Below are 20,724 nucleotides of genomic sequence, written 5' to 3'. Positions count from 1 at the left end.
ATACGGAAAAAAATAATAATAAAAAAAAAACAGTTTCAACCAACAGCACCCCAACGGTGTTCTCCACTTTGGTAGAAAATGAGGGGGAAAAACATAATATAATTTTTTTTGTGCAAAAAGTCAAATTAAGAGAAGTGAGGAAAAACTAATGAATAATAAAATAAAATGTATTTTTCCATTTATTTACGTAGCTAACTACTTTATTTTGATAATGTTCCAATCGTAAAATTCCGGTGTTTAATATCGTATATGGTGTCCCGTTGTTGTACTATCAAATGCTTACACAATGTCTTTTTTTACACACACACACACACACACACACACACACACACACACACACACACACACACACCGTCCGCTGGCGCATGAATGACCCTCCTCCCTCCTCCATCACACCCCCCTCTCAGTTGGTAGAGTCCGGGACGGAGCATCATGGCGATTGACGGTAGGTACTCCGTGTCAGGAGTCCTGCAGGACTCGTGTGAAACTTTACTCGGGGCAGAATGAGAGCGCTGTTTGTAATCTGTCGGTTGTATCCACAGAGTGTGTGATGTTTTTTTTCCATTCACTGTAATTCACTGCGCGAGTACCGCAGTGCTCCGGAGCTGGGACAGCTAACATGCAGCGCGGTGCTGATGCTGAAGCGCGGACGCCCGCACTGATGCAGGACGGCTCTGATCCCTTCGTGGGATGCGCGCGTGTGTTCCCGGTGAATTGACTGTAGGAGGTCACGTTATGAAACAGTAGCTGACATCACTGAAAAAGCCTGACCCGTGACTACGTTGTTATTAATTTAAATATCTTAACAGAAAGTCTTAGCATGCTGCTACTTAGCATCACATGGTAAGTAGTTTGTTTTGCTACGGTCACAGAACTACATCACATGGCGGATGAATTAGGTGTAAAATTACGAACCAGCAAAAATAAGGACTCGAGTTTGAAAACACTCCGCTGTTGTCATATGCTTATTTCCGGGCAGCACGTGCGTTTGTTATTTTGCCTCATCTGCATGTTTGGTCCGTTTTTATGAGATGACGACGGAGCAGCGGCTCTGTGAAGGGTTTCTTTTTTATAGTGAAAGTGACCGGAAGGCGACAAAAGTGGAGGCGCGCGTCCCGTTAATGGACACAGTTCTCATTATGTCACGTGCAGCCATGCGTGCAGCGGCGTTTGTTGACACACACACACACACACACACACACACACACGGAGGTGGTGCGGTGTAATACAGACCTGTCAGCAGTGAGGGCAGCACAGGCGCAGGGCCATGGAAATTTCATTTCTCCCTCAGTAATTAGATCATCCACACAGAGTAACGGCTCATTCTTTGGCTGCAGAGTGATCTGAGATTTTTTAATGAATGTTTTGACTGCTCGTAAGGATCCGTATCATCATGTAAAAGGAGCTGAGTAGTGGGACTATTTGATTTCACTGTGGTTGGCTACACCAGGAGTTTTTAGAATAGTTTTATGGATCATAGTTCTGTTTAATTGTCACTGATAATAAACTTTTAATAATAAAATGTTTTGTGCAGTATGCTGTAAAATATAAATCTATTTTCATCATAAGTTCTATTCTTTTTGTTATTTAATCATAGTTCTAACTAATTTTTTTGTTGAGTTTTTGCTTATATGGATAGGGACGATATAATTTTCATCTGTCGATTATTGAGTTTCAGTGTCATTGTTAGGCATGCATAAGGCTTCAAATATTTGATTGGCATTCTAATGAACTGTCACATCCAGTTGTAAAATTCTATAAAAGGATCTTGAAACTGCATTTACTTCTTTATTTTGTTATGTGTGACTTTGAGGCCAGCATTGATAGTACATCAGTAATTACTTCACTTTGGTAGTCTTTCTGCAAGAACAGCCCACACAGAGCTGAAGTAAATTAGTCCAGTGAGGGTCTGTCTGCTGTGTGTCTGCCTCAGACCGCTTCCAGCTTCCAGTCCTTGTTGTGAGTAAAGCAATAAAACATTCAGTGAGGTGTTTTTTATATTTTAATTACGAGGGAGTAAATCATGCTCCTTTAGTTTGAGTGAGGTGCAATCTCTTTCCACATTCTGAGCCAAAGCGCACTCCTGCTGTAGACACCTGAATCATTTGATACTGAGGTGCAGAGCCAAGAGAGATAAATGTGAGAGTAGGCTATGTAAATGTAAAAGCCTGTGGATGTGAAGAAGAGATATGAATGTCAGTATCCTTTATTAAGCCTAACTTAAGTGGGAGTAGTATCAAAACTTAAACTTATTTCCGTATCATCATTATTAAGACAACTTGCAGGGTTTAGCTCCACAAAGTCCACAAAGGTCCTGGACCTTTGGTTTTTTAGTCACTAAACTTTTCACATAATGTTTCATGTTCAGCCTCCAGGCTGCACTGGGTTATTAACCATCTTATGAAAGATGCATGGACGTAATAATTACTGCTTTAGGCTTTAGCACAGTTTTGTCAGAGAATAATTAAAAGAAGTGTTTTCAATCTAAAGGTTATTGCTGCTACAGAGGAGCTTAATGACGTACTTTTATTTATTTGTTAACAAGGATGCTAACATCCCTACAATAAATGAAGCTGGAGTAAGAATATCACAAACACCTAAAAGATCGTGTGTTAGGCACATTCATAACAATGAACACTTTTTATGACACAATGTGTTACCATGGCGATGTGTGCCGCCACCACCAATCATTCATGTACATTGTTTTATATATATATATATATATATATATATATATATATATATGACCCCAGGTGAGCAGGCAGATGTGTACTCAGCTTAGCTTAGCATAAGAAGCTTAATAAAATGATGGTTATTAGGAACAGGAGGATGCTAGAGTCAGATTTAAAATGGAAAAAGTCATTGTTTATTAACCATTTCACAACAATGCAGAATGTAGTATTTTAAAGTTGTAATGCAGACCTATCTTCTTTATCTGGCGGAGGCCAACATAGCTATTACATTTACTCTGCCTAAATAACAGATTATTGTGCTGGACCTGTGGATTAGATCAGATTATAATCTAATACTGGTTTTTGTCTTCAAGTTAGAATCATCTCTTTGTATGAAATGCATAAACTCACTGAATTTCATTGCCCCCCCCAGTGTTCCAGCTGATCAGATTTATGTTTGCTGACTTGTACATCTGCCAGCTCATCTGACCTGAGGGCAGAGCATATGTTTCTAGAGTCCATGGATTCATATTTTAACCTCTGACTCTCTCTCTCTCTCTCTTTCTGTCTCTCAGGAGGGGGGAGGAACTGTGGTGTTCATGAGCTCATCTGTGCCAGACGAGGTAAGACCAAGCTACAGCGAATATGTGCGACAGAGCAGTAATCAATGGTATGTTTGAAGATGTATTCCAAGCACTTCCTGTTTTGTGTGAATTTATGCACATGTATATGTGTTTTGTTTTTCTCTATAGACCTCAGAAAACATATTGTTTGTGTGTGAATTATGCATGGGATATCAAGTTTTAGCTCACTTCAGCAAAAGACAGCAGCTGTGTGTTCATGATTTATTCAGTGTAGAGGTTTTGTTTTCGTATCAGAGGTCCAAGTGTAAGCAACTTTTTCAGGTTGCCTACATGTTATAAACAAGTGTGCCCTATACAGGTCATTATACATGACTTACAGTGAGGTGAGATCTTTATCCATCTGTGTACAAACATAAGAGAATCATTATTTTTTCCTTTATTTTTATTTGTTACAATCATTCCATCTGAACGAGCTCACGTTTCTCTGAGGTTATTGCTCATTTGCTGAATAGTTCAGTGGCTGCATTTTTATGTTAATCCTGAGTTCAGCCTCAGTTCACACACACACACACACTCAGGGAGGATGGAATAAGGTGAAAGAGGGGAGTTTAAAAATCCACTTTAATCTGCTCTGCCCTGAAATATCAGACTTTCTTGAGAAGGATGGGTGTTATATAAAAAAGGGGGGGGTGAGGTTCTTCAAAGGCCCGGTTTCCAGTGTACATTGATGGAGGGTTCAGGTTACCTCGGGTGCTTAAATTATTCAGCTATCGTTGACATTTACAGAGCAGGGCCATGTATGAAGTGTCATCACGCGCCGGGCCATCAGGGCCATAAGCTGTTCATTTTCAACAGACGGCTGCTGTTTGTGGCCGCATAGGTCATTCTGGCTCAATCAGCTCTGCTGTCAGCAGTGAGAGTTGATACGTAAGCTTGGCAAGTGCTGGACTGGACTAAGTGTAAGGGATTTATTACATGTCGGATTACCCCAGAGCAGGACAACTTTGTGTTTTTTCCTCCTCTCAGATCATTTACTATCTATAGCGGCTTTTGGGGACAGCTGGCTTTAAAGCGGATATTCTTTTAGAGAAGGTAAGCCACGATGCTCTCATATCCACTTCTCCTGCCACTGGTGGCAATTCATCATTTTGGCAGTCTGCAGCGGACTACACTAGCTGTCAGGCTGCAGCAGTCTCCGCCTGTTGCCATGGTGAGACAAGTCTGTCCATAATAAGTTTAGTCTGTAGTGGTAATGTTGGAGAAAGTAGGGCTCTCTCTTCCTTTTCTCATTTGTGCGCTCGACAAGATGACAGTTCTCACACCGCTGACCAATTTATCCAGTGACTGGTGATAGCTGCTTCACATGTGCACACCTGCTGCTACAGGCCAGCACAACCTGCTCAGACCAGGATTGAATCTCTTTGTGGTTTAGAGAGCAACAAAAAACATTTACATTAATGTTGATTCATTGTTTAGTCATTGGTTTTTAAACAGAAATAAACAAATCAGCTATTATTTTTATAAATGGACACATAAAAGGACATAAAAGGTACATTTTAAAGGAGCACTACCCATTTAATGTATTATCTAATAGGCCTCTATATGTGCCTCATACACTCCCTTCATATCACAGAGCCTCGCCTTTATTTTACCACTGCCCTTTCCACTGAGGCGCTTGATCTTTAGAAATGCCATTCATGCTTCATTGTCCACCTACTTCCTCTTTTCTTACACTGTGTGTGTGTGAGCCCATTAGGTGCAGACCCTGTCATGTTTTTTTTCTGGTTTTACTGAGTCTACATTTCAGCAGGATACAGTCCCTTTGAGGCTCTCATAAAAATAGCACAGGGCTGCATGGTTGTATGAAGTATGGTTGGCCTACATACAGTGCTGTAGATTATATCTGCTGCTCCCTTTGAAGTGGAAGAAACACAGACTGTTTAAGAGTACCGTACAATAGCTAAGGCTGAGTTTTATTTCAACATAAAGTTGCTGTCAACAAACAGGATTATTTTTGGTATCAAAGTGCAGTTCAGAAGTTCAGAAGAGCATCTGTGTGTTTTTATCTATGGGAACATCTTTCTCTGTAAGTTTAACTCTTTCCTCCATGGTACTCACGTTTGTCTAATGTGTGGTTTTCTCTTTCTCTGTCTGTCTGTCTGTCCTCTCCTCCACTCTTCTGTCCTCCTTCTTGTCCTCCTCAGTCTCTCCTGAGCTTCTGGGTGTCCTGTCTTCCATTGCAGCCTTCATGGCGTTGATGGCTCTGTTTTTTCTTTACCTCAGCAACAAGCTGTCAGTGGCAGCGGCGAGTCCTGACGATCTTTCACAGCTCAGTGGCTATAAGAACAACCACCCAGGTACATGACACACACACACTCTCTTAGCACACTGGCTGTGTTTTAACGCACATATTAAGCATTATATGTGGCTTCGCTGTAACTTTAAAGCTCATCACCAGTCCCACCAGGAAGCAAGCATCTTTTCTGTACATGGCTTCAGAGTGATATCTGATAACATGCACATCAAGTCATGCTCATTATTCGAAGGTGTTTTCACAACAGGCTGTCTGTTTCCTTTACAAGTGCATCATCTGATCAGTTCAAATTCTGATCAAAGGGGTGTAATCAAAGCCTCTGCACAGGATGCACCTTTGATGCCATGCTTCATCTACTATGGGAGCCACGTCTCTCCCCTCTTTTCCTGCTTAAGGAATTGGAACATCCTCCATGATGGCAGACAATGATCAATTATCTGGTCATGGAAAGGGAAGGAAGGGAAACAGAAAGCAGGGTAGTAGAGACAGAAAATAGTATTACTTTGAGTGCTAGGATCAGGTATCTGGTATATCAGTCTGCAGCTGTCAGCTGGATTGTTGTCCAGTATATACCAATATTAGAAAACATGCCACAGTGTGGAAAAAGATGCTTGAGGTTATTTTAAGTGGCATCATTACATAGATTTACCAACAGGGTGCAGTGTGATTGATTTGCTTATATTACTCAAAGTACTGTCTGCAGCACATGTAGCAGACCATGTATATGTGTACGATGATGCAAAACTGTTTACTATGTTAGCAAGGTAGCTAGCAAGCTATATTTCTGTATGAAGAGTAATGGCTGATATTAAGATCTCTTTACTCACTAAAAGCAGCATCAAGACTCTTAGGTCACTAAGAGATTAGGTCATTGTGTTGTTGTTGTTTTTGTATGACACAGGCATAATCTTTACTACCACCATATTGGTGTGTATGTATGTCTGGGCACACACTGTGATGCTGGCACCACACCCTGCTAACAACCACATGTCTGTGCCAGTGCCTCTGATGAGCTAATCTGGTGGTCAGCGTGGCGACAGGATCCCTGGCTGAGAGATGGCCTTCTTCAAAAGCTTCCAGACCAACCTCCCATCTGTCAACATTTCCTCTATCTTGGACTCAGTCACCAGTCGTGTGGATGACTTGGCCAACGCTGTCAGCGATGTCACCTACGCAGTCAGCGACCAGCTGACTGAACAGGTGACTACCATCATCAACAAGGTGCAAGAGGACGAAGATGGCGAAAACAGCGGTGGGCAGGAGTCTGCTCAGGCTTCCGTCCAACAAGAAGGCAAGGCCGGCAGTAAAAGCATATGGCAGATGCCAAGGGACACAGACACGAGTAACACTGGCACCAAAAACAACCAAGCCAGCGATACAACAGAGGCAGAGCACGCTTCAAGCCAGCTGGAATGGGAATGGAGGGACGGATGCTGGCGGGTTAAAAAGACAGAAGCACAGATAGCAGAGGAGGAGAAGAAGAAGAAAGAAGAGCAGGAGCAGCAAGAGAGGAGAGAACAGAGGAGGAGAGAAAGAAGAGAGAAACAGCTGGAGAAGGAATCCAAGAAAAAGCAGGAAGAATCCCCAGAGGAAGGAGAAGAGGAAGGAGAGGAGATAACAGAAGATAGTGGACAAGACAGAAGGGACAGCAGAAAACAATCAGCCCCGCAGCAAAGCAGCGAGGAAACTCCTCTGTCACCTGGCCATGAAACAGAGCGCAGGTCATCGAAACAGAAAGAGCAAAAGGATGATGGAGAGGAAGAAGAAGAGGTGGAGGACGACCCAGAGAGAGAGGCCGACAATGAGGAAGAGGCAGAGCTTTCCAGATCATCCTCCAAAACAAAAAAGAAAAAGTCAGACAAGAAAAAAGGCGAAGGTGCAAAAGAGGGCTCGAAGAAACCAGAAAAAGCGTCAGATGTGGAGAAAAAGAAGGAGAAAGGCAACAAAAGCAAGAAGAAAAAGAAAGGAAGCCAAGGTTAGAGGGTGTGTGCTGCTTCTCTTTCACTGCCACTCTGTGGATCTTCAGGCTCTCACCCTAAAATTCACCTGTTTATAGCAGCTGCTTGCTTCTTCTCATGTTGCACATATTTACGCATAGTTTATGAGATTAATGCAGTGTTTACCACAGAGTGTCCGTGTGTCCCGAGCAGAGGGAGCTTTGTCAGACAGTGAGGAGGACAAAGGCCCCCAGGCCATGCCCCAGCAGAACTCAGCGTCTGCGTGGAGCAGCAAACAGCCCACAGAGCAGGGAGGGTCCAGCAGCGAGGCCTCCAGTGAGCGGGGTGAGGGATCCCACATGAATCAACTTCATATTTACTGCATATTAGCTATACCTGCTTAGGAAACTAGCTACTATGCTAACAGTGCTAAAAGGCTGTTCTACAGGCAACTAGCAATTTAACCCCTCAAAAGTTTTCCTAATGTATTTTTAGTATTTTTATTCCAAACACACAACAGGATGTATTTGAAACATGTTTTGATAGAGATGCCGTGTGCTCGAAAAGGTTTAACGTGACACTGTGTTCGACTATATGTTGCATATCTAATGCAGAGCACAGCATGTCTCCAGTGACACTCCTTCCTTATCACGTTACTTCTTCTGTATCCCCGTTTGTCCTGAGAGCAGCCAACTGCATCCAGAGGATACAGAAGGATTCCTCCCTCGTTGAGCTCCAGCCCCCTCCGTATCAGGATGAGGGCTCAAGGGCCCGCGTGTCCTCTCGCGGGTCCCGCTCAGAGCGAGGCGTCAGGAGGGTGTCGTCCCCGCAGCATTGCGACAGCGAGGCCACCGAAGCCAGCGAGGACCAGGACACTGAGAGCTACCTCAACAAAGGCTGCGAGGAGGACATACCCAGCGACAGCACTGCAGTTGTGGGTCCTGAGGTGTGATGAAAAGTTTCTCTTTGGTCCCCTTTTCTGTGTCCAACCAATTGTAATTCAGTGGACATGTACATCAGAGCACTGCTGTAATTAGATCACTTACTACAGTTTCAGTGTCAGCTACAGTTACAGGTCAGCAGTAACAGGCGGGCGATAAGGTGCTTGTTTCTTCCCACTTCAGATTGCAGCATAATAATTTATTTTTTCAAAATACTAAAATAGTTTTATTTAAAATTAGTCTGTGATTGTGACACAAACTTTCTTCTTTGTGCATCCAGGACAGTTCTGGTCCTCAGCTCCCCACGGCCTACGAACCCGAGCCTCTCGCACAATACGGCACATTGGATGTCGCTTTCGAGTACGACTCCGGCCAGCAGTGGTTGGCTGTCACGGTAACCGCAGCAACCGACATCCCCGCTCTCAAACAGACGGGCAACATCTCATGGCAGGTCCACCTGGTCCTGCTGCCGACCAAGAAGCAACGGGCCAAGACAGGCGTGCAGAAGGGGCCGTGCCCCGTCTTCACCGAGACGTTCAAGTTTTCCAAAGTGGAACAGGACGCCCTTGGGGACTATGCTGTTCGCTTCCGCCTATACAGCATCAGGAGGATGAAAAAAGAGAAGGTCCTGGGAGAGAAGGTGTTCTACCTGACTAAGCTCAACCTGCAGGGCAAGATTGCTCTCCCTGTCACCCTGGAGCCCGGCTCTGAGCTCACAGTGAGAACACTTTGTCATACACAGTCTACTTCCCCTGTTTCTGCTCGTTCACCTGTCTCTGCTCTTGTTCTGCCAGGGTTGCGGCTCTCTGGTGAGTGTGTCTCGCAGCGCGGGTGCCCTCTCCTACCGCTCAACCGAGGACACATCAGTGCCAGAGATCCTCCTGGGTCTCATCTACAACTCTGCCACAGGACAGCTAGCAGCTGAGGTCATCCAGGGGAGCCACTTCAAAACCGCAGCATCCGACAAAGCTGTCAGTACGTACAAAAGACGTGGAAGCCTTTCATTCTCGAGCTTTGTGGCAGCTGTAAAATTTTCTGTTCTCCGCTTACATCCGGCAGTTGTTTTGGCAAAGCAACAAAAACATAATGTTCAAATGTTTCCTGGCAACTAGTTCTTAACAATCACATCTACTGAAGTCATGATGCTGAAACAACGGCTGCTCTTGTAGGCTCTGAACTTCTGGTGTCTATCACAATCTCTCTTTCTTCTTTCCATGTTGTGTGTGTGTGTATTGTGGTGTGTCTGCCACAGATGGTCTCTTTTGTTGTGTAAAACACTTCGTAGGGGGACAACTTTATATCATGCGAGGTGAGAAGATTACTTTATGTAACCAGAGTAAAACTGCTTTTCCTGCAGCGCTCACATCCCACCACTTGATGGCACTGTCTCACCGCTCTCCTCGCTTCCTTCCAGACACCTACGTGAAGCTGTCCATGCTGGACTCCAAGGGGAAGGAGATGTCCAAGCGCAAGACAGCCGTGTGCCGCGGCCATCCCAACCCCACCTACAAGGAGACGTTCGTGTTCCAGGTGGCGCTCTTCCAGCTTTCCGAGGTGTCCCTGGTGCTGTCGGTGTTCTGTCGGCGGAGCAGCATGAGGCCCAGGGAGAGGCTGGGCTGGGTCTCCCTGGGCCTCAACAGCACCAGCGAGGAGCAGCAGGCCCACTGGACAGAGATGAAAGAGGCTGAGGGACAGCAGGTCTGCCACTGGCACACACTCACTGACACATAGGGGGACCGGTTCAGAGAAAGACTCAACTGTCAGCATTCCCTGGACGCGCTCCCCGGAGAGCAGCAGCCACCTTGTGTGTGTGCTTGTGTGTGTGTGTGTGTGTGTGTCGCATACAGGTGTGAGGATGGGTTTGCTCCCAGTCCACACTGCCAGACTTCATGAATACCCTTTAAAATCTGCCACTTTTCTACTGGAGGAGGTGGAGGTGCCAGATCTTTTTTTTCACTGGCAGAGAATTAAGGATAAATCTGCATGTTCACTCAAACTGTTTACACTTAAACATTTCCTGTCTCGGAATCTTGGACCAAAGAGCTTGGTCCAGGACTATCAGACTCCCTCAGCTGCCACCAGCATACCAGACATTTCTCTATCAAGTCTTTGCCACTGAGAAGACTGTTACAAAGGGCCTGCAACATGCTGCAACTATGCCTACAAGCTATGCTTTGTACAGTTTGTTTACACGCATGTGACATTATGCAAGGTTCATTCATTTCTTTCCCATTTTTCTCTGCAGGGTTTCTGTTACACAAAGCAAAGACGGTTTTCCTTTTTTTTTTATGATGCGGTCTTGCGTAATACAACACACTATGCATCTGATGCCACTTTAAACGAGAGGAATGCCATTCTTTCTTGCAGAATTGGACACAGCTCGGCATGCCACTGGTTTCAAAGAGCAGCTTCCTTTTCAGTGTAACGCAAATTGAGCCTGTTTTCACCATTCAGCCTTCTGACACCTCAGCCATGTTCATTCATGTAGAAACACGGTGCTTCCTGCTGAGGAGGAGGAGGAGGAATATGCAAAAGCCTGCGCAGTCCTATAAACTTGGCTGCGAAAGAAACCACAGGACATGACATGAATCAAATTTTTAACTGAATATTATAAAATAACTAACAGAAAGCTAGGTGAAGGTGTGAGGTCTTCATCTGGAATGCAGCCACATTTAAACTCAAAAAATACCCCAGAAAACTACTGAAGACTGCACAGACACGCCCATGTTTCAGTGAAGGAAGCCCCCTCCTCCCTCCCTCCCTCCCGTCCCATGTCTCTGTGCTGCTGGCTGAATTTGACGGGGTGTGGGATACATTTTTCTTTCTCCTCGTCCCACTGATGTCAGACACAAGCTCTTCAGCTGGGTTAGAGGTGCTGCAGCCACACCTCGTCCCTTCAGCTCTCACACTGGGACAGAATTTGGGCTTTGAGTTTTCGCTGGGTTTAATGAAAACCATATGCAGCACTGCAGAAAAGGGGAATACAGCACTTTTAATTGTGGCCACTGATCGTGTCTCCCTGACTGAGGCTAACATCTTCCTGGTTGCCTGGCAACCAATGCAGTGTGGTCCTCAATGTAAACTCTAGTGTACCAGCAAATTTGTGACTGGTAGCCGTTTTTTTTTAACCCTCAAAGCCAAACCAGCCATATCCCCCTTTTATGCTAAGCTAGCTAAAAGCTGGACTTGTCGATCCCCAACTTAAACACTGTTATTTTCCATTATCCGTTATTTAAGCATTCAAAAAATACCAATCTGTAAATCCAGGAATGTATTTTCTATGGGTGTTGTACATACAAATGAGGACATGAGTCAGATGTTTTCTTAACAATGTTGAGAGTTTTTATTTCCATTCATCTGGCCTTCAATGGTATGTTTGACGCTGTCATCAGTCAGTGTGAGCAGCGTTGCAGGTGGCTGGAGCCTCACCCACAGCTGTGGATCAGACCCAGGAGAACATAGTTTCACAGCTCTGTACACCTAGCAGACTGACTGCTAGCCCTCCAGGCTAATGTATCCTGCTCCAAGCCATGGAAAACCAGCTGTGCCACGGATCCCCAAGGGTCAGGAAACCACAGGGATGGAAAGGAACACCAGCTGACCCCAAAGTGTGCCCTGAGGACTGGTTTACAGTCAGCCAGGTAATTATGAGGCCCCTTGAGCTCCAATAAAAAGAGTTCAGGCTGGTTTTTCAAGTTTGGAGTGGCAACACAAAACAGAGAATTGGCCGACTTATTTTAGCCTCTTAGCAGGTATTTGGCTTTATTAAAGACACTTCATTTAGCCTCCACTGTTGTTGAAGCTTAATTTATTATCGGTAACCTCTGTTCCCTGGTCAGTGAGGTTTCCCCGTGGCAGCAGCTCCTTTTCCTTGGCAGTGAAAATAATCTGACTGACCTCTTTGTGGGACAATGAACTACGATGTCTTGTAATTTTATTGCATGATGTCTTATTATCAGTTTAAAAAAATCTTTTTTAATAATATATTCAATAAATATACAAGAATCATGGGCTTGTGAGAGTTTTTGTTTTATAAAAGCATCCTCTGGAATCTAATGTGGGGGGGGGGGGGGGGGGGGGCAGTAATTTAAATATCTTTTGTTTGGATTGCAGGAATTAAAGACTGACGAGGTCAAATGAAGGACTTTGGATTCATAATACATGACAGATTGGGATACACTGTATTGACTCCTGATAAAGTACCATGCAGAGTGGATGTGGGTGTACCAGCATTCAAACCCTGCAAATGATGCTGTAAAGCAGCAGACGTCGTACCTATTTGGCAAAGAAAACATTCATCAAGCAATGGTAAAAGACAAAGTGAAACCAATATGGCGTCACCTAAGGTGACATACGTATCTGTCTGATGAGGGAAAGCCTAATGGGAAACAGGGTGGGGCAAAAATCTAATGCTTGTGGCAGCCAGATCTGGCTCTATAAAAGGGAACAGTTCTTTACTCTGGGATTAACCTTGTTTACTTTCTGGTGGATCTCACATCTGTTATTTAGATGTAAAAATAATGAAGGCAAAAGTCAGTTAGCTTAGCACAAAGACTGGAGGTCATGACTTGTGATGTGATAAAAATCTTCTGGTTCCTGATCGCGAAGAACGAAACCTATGCATGACTTACTGCACTCAGTGACATGAGTAGACATAAGTACAGCTAAGCATCAACTGCATCTATCACTGTTGCTAAGCAACAGGTACGGTGTGTCCCGACACCTGGTTTGAAATCCTCCTTAGGCCAGGCCTCACCTCCATGCATCATGACCTTCACAGGATGCAGCCCCTTTGGATTGAGACAACATTATAGTTTTATGTGGTCTGGACCATCCTGCAGTCTCCTCTGGTTGCCTGGCAACTGCTTAGAGGAAGAAATATTGTGACACATAACCTCCACAGAATCAGATTTAATGTGCTAATTAGTGAGCTTTGGAGGTGCTCTTATATGGTATTTGTTAAGAGTTTCTAGTCTTTATGCTAAGCTAGCTTTCACATTTGTCAAAGTGATTTAAGTCCACCAGAAGGCAAATAAGATTATGTATTAAAATGTTCCTATTCCGTGGTTCTATATGTACTGGAAACTTTCTGCATAATTACAACCCTAATTAGACATTAAAGCCTATTATTAGTTGAATTTGGCAGCTGTTTGTATGTATATTTTGTTGTATGACCTCAGACCCATTTTGCAAACATTAGTAAACACTCCATAGCATAAAAAAAATACACAGAGAGCACAGATCACATGAGCATAACAAAATGGCTGGTGGCTGGTTGACATGACAAATTTGAGGCATTATGGTGACCGCTGTTGTGAATTCCTTCTTGAGCACTTAAAACTACACTTAAATATGATTGGGCTGACGTGTTGTACTCTTCAGTTGAGGTCCTGTCGCTCCTCACGGGCAGAGGTTCTGGAAAATGTTTGCTCCACATAGAGATTTACACATTTAAACAACAATATTAAAAAAAAAAAGTTTGATAAAATAACTTCTGACCGTCAGTGCTTCTCTCACGTAGTTTGTAACTGCTGCCACGTCCCAATTCTGTAAATAAGTCTGCTGGTTGGAACGCAGCCGGCATCACTCATGTCAGTTATTCTCCATTGTCAGGTAGAGTTTCTGTACACTGAGTATAACCGCCCTCTTTCTTCAGCAGGCAGAGGTGCAAATGACATCTGTAGCTAGTGGTTGATGATCATGGGGGGAAAAAAAAGAGGAGTGACTTTCACTGAAAAGGCTTGTTTAGTTGGCAGTGGTCCCTCTCAGCTTCCGCTCCAATTTTTCAGTAGACTTGTGGATTAGACATCCAAGAGCCTTTAAAAAAAAAAAAAGAAAAAAAAAGGTGTACCTCCCCAATGGGCCAAAACTTTCCTTCTGTGCTTTTTATGCTGCAGCCCACACATCAATCTTCACTGAATCCAGCAGGAGCTGCTGTTCCTTCAGTCCTCTCCTCTTCCTCCTCTTTTTGCTGCATCGCTCCGCCCGTTGCTAAATGAACTTGAAGCATTTGGTCTTATCGTGGGGTAAACGAGTCTTAAACAGTACCGAGTCCACGCGGAACTGTGTGTACAGCAGAGGCATGTAACCGTACACCTTGACGAAGAAGTTGATGCACTTGTGGCGCTCGTGGAAATGCGAGTCGTCGTGTGAAAGGGCCTGAGGGCAGCCGGGACAGCGGAAAGTCCAGCGAGACGTTACCTAAGAAAGACAGAAAAATGTACCTTGAAAAGTAGTTTGATGTCATTTGTGTAAGTGAGGGAATAAACACACATATTTCACCGTTTTATTTGTGAAGCTAAGAATGTTGACTTTTTGCCTTTTAGTGCATCATTATGCACGAAGCCATCATGTGCATATTTTAAGCCACTTTTACAAGAATTTCCTTTTAGAAGAACTCAGCTGGAAGCATTACAAAGTCAGTCTGAGACAAACATGGAGTTAGCGTTAGCTTAACCAGAAAAAAGACAGGCGACAGATCAGAAATAAGAAGCCTGTCAATGTGCATGTGTGCCACACAAAGAGAGCTGAAGGAAAGCCTTAATCTGAATTTGGATGTTTGCCGATTCCTCAACGGCGATGCATAAAAACCAACTCATTTTCTTCTTTATTTGTCTTATTTGGTCTCAAAGACAAAAAATTATTCCCTCACCATTTAGGACTCAGCATTCAAACTTGCTCCAAATCCATTATTCACAAAGCTTATTCCTAGCAGTGAAATGCTGTCAGGCACCACACTCCATCAAAGACGTCCTTAATTCCCCTCTGGAACACCCCTGAATATTAACATCACACTAAATCAAAGAGAACTTAAACTTAGGGCTGCAGTGACATTTCTGTTCTGGCAGCTTCCCTGGCTTGATTGCTATAATTATTTGTCTAGCCATAAATATGCTCTGTGGTAATAGATGTCCTTCCAATAAAAATATAGGAGAAAAAGCACAGATTCGATCTTGAGTTTTTAATTTAGAAATTTGTGTGGAATATTGGATATGCCAGTTTGAGTAATGGCGAGGCCGAGGAGGCAAAAAATATAAATACACGGGGGCCCTAAGGGAGACGCGGACTGCATGTTCTGCCACTGACCTTGATGGGGGGTTTGCGGGTGATGTGAGAAACCAGGAAGTTCATGGCGATGTCCTCGCAGTTTATATACTCGTCCACCATGTCCCTGATGGCCTGGGGCATCACATAGGAGTACAGGTACGCGTAGTACTACGAGAGGACAGAACATGTCAGCAACATGGCTGGATGATGAACCTGACGGAGTGTGGAAGGTTGTTTTTGACAGAGAAATTTCTGACCTTATGGAAGAAGGCAGCTCCTGTCAGGACCATGGAGAGCTCACAAGAGTAGTTGGAGTTGTAGAGCCAGGACTGATGGTTGACGTCCCACGCGTGATACCTCCCGGGAAAACCCACGATGCGATCTCTGGCCTCACGCCACACTCTGTGGGATACCAGATACTTATTTCCAATCAATTAGGTAAAACAGGCTCAATTAATAAATGTTTTATGAAACAATCTGTTGTGGATATTTGTTTTTTTATGCACATTAGTCTGGATTCCAAGTGTCAGTGTGTGCCCTTTAAAATCCATCTGCCAAATAAACAGCATAACTATTTCTCTATTTCTCTCCCTAGGGGAGCAATTAAGTATCCATGCTGTGGTCCTTAGCAGTTTTTAAAAATACAAATTAAAACAAAATCTCAAGTCTTAGATAACATTTACAGATTATTGCACCCCAAGGACAAAACAGGATGCTGGAAAAAATGGCTACATGGAGGTTTTGTGATCTCCCCGACACTGCCTGTCAACGTAATGACCTCTGAGCACTAAATTAGCTGAACATCTGCACTGAATTTAAAGAAAGTCTGTCAAAGCTTCTCAGGAATGGAGCCAATGTGCTTACAGACACAGCCCAAAGACACAATACCTCCCAGCCATGGCTGTCACTGGGTTGGAAAGTGTGTATCAGGAGAGATGATCTGAATTCCGTCCTCAGACCCTGAAGACACAAGAAATCTCTGAATCGCTTTTGTGTCTTAGATGAGTTCATGTGAGGTGTTATAACACCACTCAGCTGCGGCGTCATTTCTCCTCTTTGGCAAGAGTGATGGTGAGGAAACATTCCTGGGTAATTCTGGAGGGGGTGAGTTTGAGATAATTCATGACAAATGACCCCTTACTCACACCCTCACACACACACAGAGACAGACACACACACACACACACACACACACACACACAGACCTAGGAAGCCAGTTTTGCCTGCCTGGACAAGCTGCAGCAGCAGCAAGTCACAGACATGTCTGAAAGAGGGGAGAGGGTGGTGCAGAGTTATAACTTAACAGTGTGCTTGATCGTTTAATTGGTTTAAACACGGCCCTCATATTGAGGCTAACTACAGCAGAAGACGCTGCAGAAGACACTGACAGCATATTTTGCTTTCATTTTCTATGCTTCAGCATGTAGTGGGTGGCACAGTTTTCTTCTGTGGGATTGAGACTTAAAGAATGTGATGCTGCTACATGTTTTTGGAAGGCTTTTCCTTTTGAAGTATTTCAGTCCATTTTTGTGTTTGTTTTTCTACTTACCCTTCACTCTACCCATAGAATATTATCTTCAATTAATTTATTTTTCTTGTTGTTATTAGTTGATTAGCCATTACAGAGCAATTATAAATGTTTGGTAATTAAGATCAGTGATTCAATCAATGAAACCTTTTTTAAGTTAATATAGGCACACTAAAATATCTGTTTTTTGTTTTTTCTTGTATGTGTCTTTTCTGAGAGCTCAACCATGATTCACTGACCTGAACCCAAACATGATCTCGTCGTGCCGGAGATGAGCATCGTCATCAATGGACAGGATGGCCTCGGTTTCCACGGCATCCCAGGGAAGGAAGCGGTTGTTGAGGCTGTTCTTTTCTGTTCGTACAACCTGCAGACACGACACACAGCTAAGCAAGGACATCTATAAAAAGGTGCACTGTACAGTAGAGGTACATTGAGAACACATACTGACTAATACCAGCGTATTCTATATGTCCTGTATCCGTATGCATATAAAAGCATGGCTTGTTTCAGCACTTTACTGCAGTGACAAAGATCAAGGATAACAAGAGAAGCTGGTCCTGACAACACAGAGCCTGGTTCTTCAGTTCATCCCTGTCAGCTCACCACTGGTGAACAAAGTCTGTCACAAACTCATGGTGTGACTGAACTACATGAATATTTGATTTTGCAAGCTTAATTCAAAACAACTTTTATTATTCATGGCTGTTGAACTTCTTCAATCCTTTTAGTAAAGCTGCTGGTGGGAGTTTCAGAGACACTGATATAACAGCTCTGTTTAATTCAGTCCAGTAAACTTTCACTCAGCTCTGACACTTTAGAAACACAGCAGGCTGCTGTTTGCATCTCAGAGTAGGGAGATGTATTCTTGAAGTAAGAACTCAACGCCATTTGTGTACATTTGATGAATAAAATGAGTGCTTACCACAATGGGCAGGCCGATGTCGGGCCACAGCAGGTCATCCGAGGGAGGTTTGGGAGAATTCCACACCACCACCACCTTGTTGAGATACGGCAGCCCATTTAATCTTTCCAGAGAGTTCATTAGGACCTCCTCCCGCTCATAAGTCAGCATGACCACAGTGAACTGTTCTCTGGGCACATTTCCACCCAGGGCAGCCTGGAACTCCTTTCCTGAGCCTCCCGTTCCTCCACCTATGGGCCTGAAACCAGTACCAGAGCCAAGGAATTTGGCTTCAGAGGGCAGCACAGGATCCAGAGGAGTATGAGGAAACAGATGGAAAGGCCCTGGAGCCCTGTTCCATGCTCTGTAGGTGTCTGCAGCGGTGTATGTAAAGTTGCGGAGAAAGCGTGGAGAGGCATATGGGGGTTCTGTCTCGACAGGACCCAGATCCAGATCGCCATTGTCAGCCAAGTTGGCATCAGTTCCTGCCAGCTTTCCAGCTTTGTGAGGAATCTCTTGGGCGGGCTCTTCTTTGATGGGTGCAGCAGGGACTTGGATGCTGGTTCTGATGCTGGCCAGGATGGTGTTTAGAACATTCTCTGAGGTCGAGAAGTAGGTCTCCCACAGAAATCGTCCTTGCCGCCTCATAGCCAACATGTCGTTGTCGGATAGGCTTCGCAACAGAAAGTGTAGCTCTGTGACACGGGGCTTGGGGACTATGATAGCAGCTTCACTCCAGCGGATAAACTGGTGGTAAGGTAGCTTGGAGTGGTCTCCCAACACCACTGGGATGGCTCCTACTTCTAAGGCCTCAAATAGCCTCATTCCAAAGCCACCTGAGGCCACCACCTGTCCATCCCCAGCGGCGATCACCAGGGCAAAAGTAGAAGCCTTAAGTACCTCCAGCCTGTCCTCTCTTTCTCCACAAAGAGCCCACTCTGTTGGCAAACTTGGCCTTGGGTTCTTGCAGGTAAACTCCACTAGTACCTGATCCAAGTGACTGTCCTGTACTGCCTTTAAGGTGCCAATTATACGATCATCATAATCAGCCGGTGGGTCTCCCTCCATTTCCTCCTCAAACGACTGAGGTGGTGCCTCCTGTAAGCTGCTCCTTAGGGACTCCACCCTCTCACCCTGGAAAGTGAAAAGGTATTTCCTCTTAACAGGAACTTGAGGGGGAACTTCTAAAAAGTTTGGTTCTGAAAGTGCATGAACCAGTGGGGACACAACCAAGTCAAAGCCCTCACGGTACTGATGCTCCAGGAAGGTGGACTGAGCCACTGCTGCCCGTCCTGCACTCACATTATACAGGAAGTTCTGTGTCATAGACTTTCTAGAGAGATGCACCAGTACATGGTTGTGCCCATCAGACCTCCAGTAAGGAAGAGCCTTTAGTTGCTTTTCCAGCTCTGAAGGAGATAGTGTTGTGGAGGAGGACTCCTGTATTTCCCCAACCAGCACCATATACAGACAGGCAATGCTGGGGTTCTCTGTTACATAAATGTTGCTTTTAACTGCTGCTGCAAACGCCTGCTTTACCAGGGGGTCAAGATACTCCCCCCATGGATAGGAGCCTGTGTCATAGACATACACAGGAAATCCAGATGTAAGAGGACAGCGCGCATAGTCAAAGCAGGAGCGCAGGCGGCAGGACCGTGCAGACTTGGGAGGCGGAAGTCCTGGGTCCTCTTTGTCTGGCAGCAGCCTCACAGGCAGCGATAGTTTGGGCTGGTTTTGGGCCATCAGTTCTTTATAGGAATGCTCGGTCTGACTGATAACATTCTTTAACTGCAACAGATCCTGCTTGGCGCTGTCAATGCTGCGCTTGCAAGCCTCAATGCGCAGGTTGAGTCGGGCAATCTCCCCGTTGAGCTCCTGCCTCTTGGCCTCCAGCTGCAGCAGCTCTTCGCTGACTGACTCTCGGATGCGGCACAAGTCCTGCACATGTTTGGCCTCGCACAGTTCACCACCAGGCCGTGGCCCAAAGATGCGCTTGTCAGGGCCTCCTGCTTCATCAATGGTAGTGAGGTAGTAGTGGGCGATAAGTGGGAAGAAGACCAGGATGAAGAAAAGCGTGAAACTGAGCCACGTGAGGCGCACACGCCGTAACACCCACGGCTGGCCTCCGACACCACCACCACCGCCGTTACGCTGCATTTTGTTGACCCTCTCAGTCTGTTCCTTGACCTACCAAGGAACTGTTGCTGTGGGAATCGGCAGCAGCCATGGTCGACCTTGTCAACAAGGCAGTGGGATGGACACTAAATCACCAAAGCCGGTTAGCTGTAATGCTGACTTTCTGCAAAGGTCATCTGAGTCTGTTTACCTCCTCTTACAAGTCCTATGGGTATTGGTTAGAGGTTGCGCCTCACCTGTACTCTGATATGTACTCTGATGCTTCAAAGCTCACACAAACTAATGCCATTTCTCTCATGAGTTTTAATTCTTCTCCCAGATCGATGCAAAAAAACAGTCCCACAACTGGGGAGGGACACCCCTCAACGGGTGGTGCGAGGAAAGCATGGCTGGTCACATGTCAGCAGGATAGCTGGGATGCTTGGTGTTTATGGATGTTCTCATTGTCTGGCCCCTCATTAGTAAATCCTCTGAGACTCTTCTTCTTTATGCAGCAACCTGAAAGAGAGCGAGAACCGATAAGGGATAGATGGTCATCTAAGGGAACATCAAAAAAAACATATGGCTGAATCTAATCAACACTTGAAGTGCGGCTCATATAGTGCTCCTAATTTGAGTAGGAAAATATTATTTTCAATGCACATCAAAATCTTGTTTCAGG

General features: G+C 44.8%; 2 protein-coding genes across 2 annotated transcripts in view; one reads left to right on the top strand and one right to left on the bottom strand.

Annotated features, from left to right (window-relative positions):
* Positions 1 to 406: 406 nt before the first annotated feature.
* Positions 407 to 11,799, top strand: LOC114428815 (synaptotagmin-14-like). The gene is made up of 9 exons (XM_028397535.1): positions 407 to 445; positions 3,248 to 3,295; positions 5,540 to 5,613; positions 6,571 to 7,545; positions 7,721 to 7,852; positions 8,197 to 8,453; positions 8,729 to 9,166; positions 9,243 to 9,423; positions 9,863 to 11,799. The coding sequence occupies exons 4-9, from the start codon at positions 6,627 to 6,629 to the stop codon at positions 10,177 to 10,179; spliced, it is 2,244 nt and encodes a 747-aa protein (XP_028253336.1). The 5' UTR covers positions 407 to 445; positions 3,248 to 3,295; positions 5,540 to 5,613; positions 6,571 to 6,626; the 3' UTR covers positions 10,180 to 11,799.
* extl3 (exostosin-like glycosyltransferase 3) overlaps positions 11,768 to 20,724 on the bottom strand; it is a 26,840-nt gene continuing 17,883 nt past the window's right edge. The window contains exons 2-6 of the mRNA XM_028397523.1: positions 17,949 to 20,561; positions 17,263 to 17,390; positions 15,753 to 15,897; positions 15,535 to 15,663; positions 11,768 to 14,649 (exon numbers count right to left, since the gene is read on the bottom strand). Of these exons, the coding sequence (XP_028253324.1) occupies positions 14,440 to 14,649; positions 15,535 to 15,663; positions 15,753 to 15,897; positions 17,263 to 17,390; positions 17,949 to 20,084 (2,748 nt within the window). The 5' untranslated portion in view covers positions 20,085 to 20,561 and the 3' untranslated portion in view covers positions 11,768 to 14,439. The remainder of the gene's footprint in view (positions 14,650 to 15,534; positions 15,664 to 15,752; positions 15,898 to 17,262; positions 17,391 to 17,948; positions 20,562 to 20,724) is intronic.

The sequence above is a fragment of the Parambassis ranga genome, chromosome 24 (assembly GCF_900634625.1).
Source record: "Parambassis ranga chromosome 24, fParRan2.1, whole genome shotgun sequence".
Classification (NCBI taxonomy): domain Eukaryota; kingdom Metazoa; phylum Chordata; class Actinopteri; family Ambassidae; genus Parambassis; species Parambassis ranga.
Note: the sequence above shows the minus strand (reverse complement) of the source record. Positions and strands in the feature narration are given on the sequence as shown.

Excerpts from the sequence above, each read along its gene's own strand:
- LOC114428815 (XM_028397535.1), top strand. The coding sequence starts at position 6,627 with ATGGCCTTCTTCAAAAGCTTCCAGACCAACCTCCCATCTGTCAACATT. Across the intron at positions 7,853-8,196 it reads CGAGGCCTCCAGTGAGCGGG|CCAACTGCATCCAGAGGATA; the intron begins GTGAGGGATCCC and ends TCCTGAGAGCAG. Across the intron at positions 8,454-8,728 it reads CTGCAGTTGTGGGTCCTGAG|GACAGTTCTGGTCCTCAGCT; the intron begins GTGTGATGAAAA and ends TTGTGCATCCAG.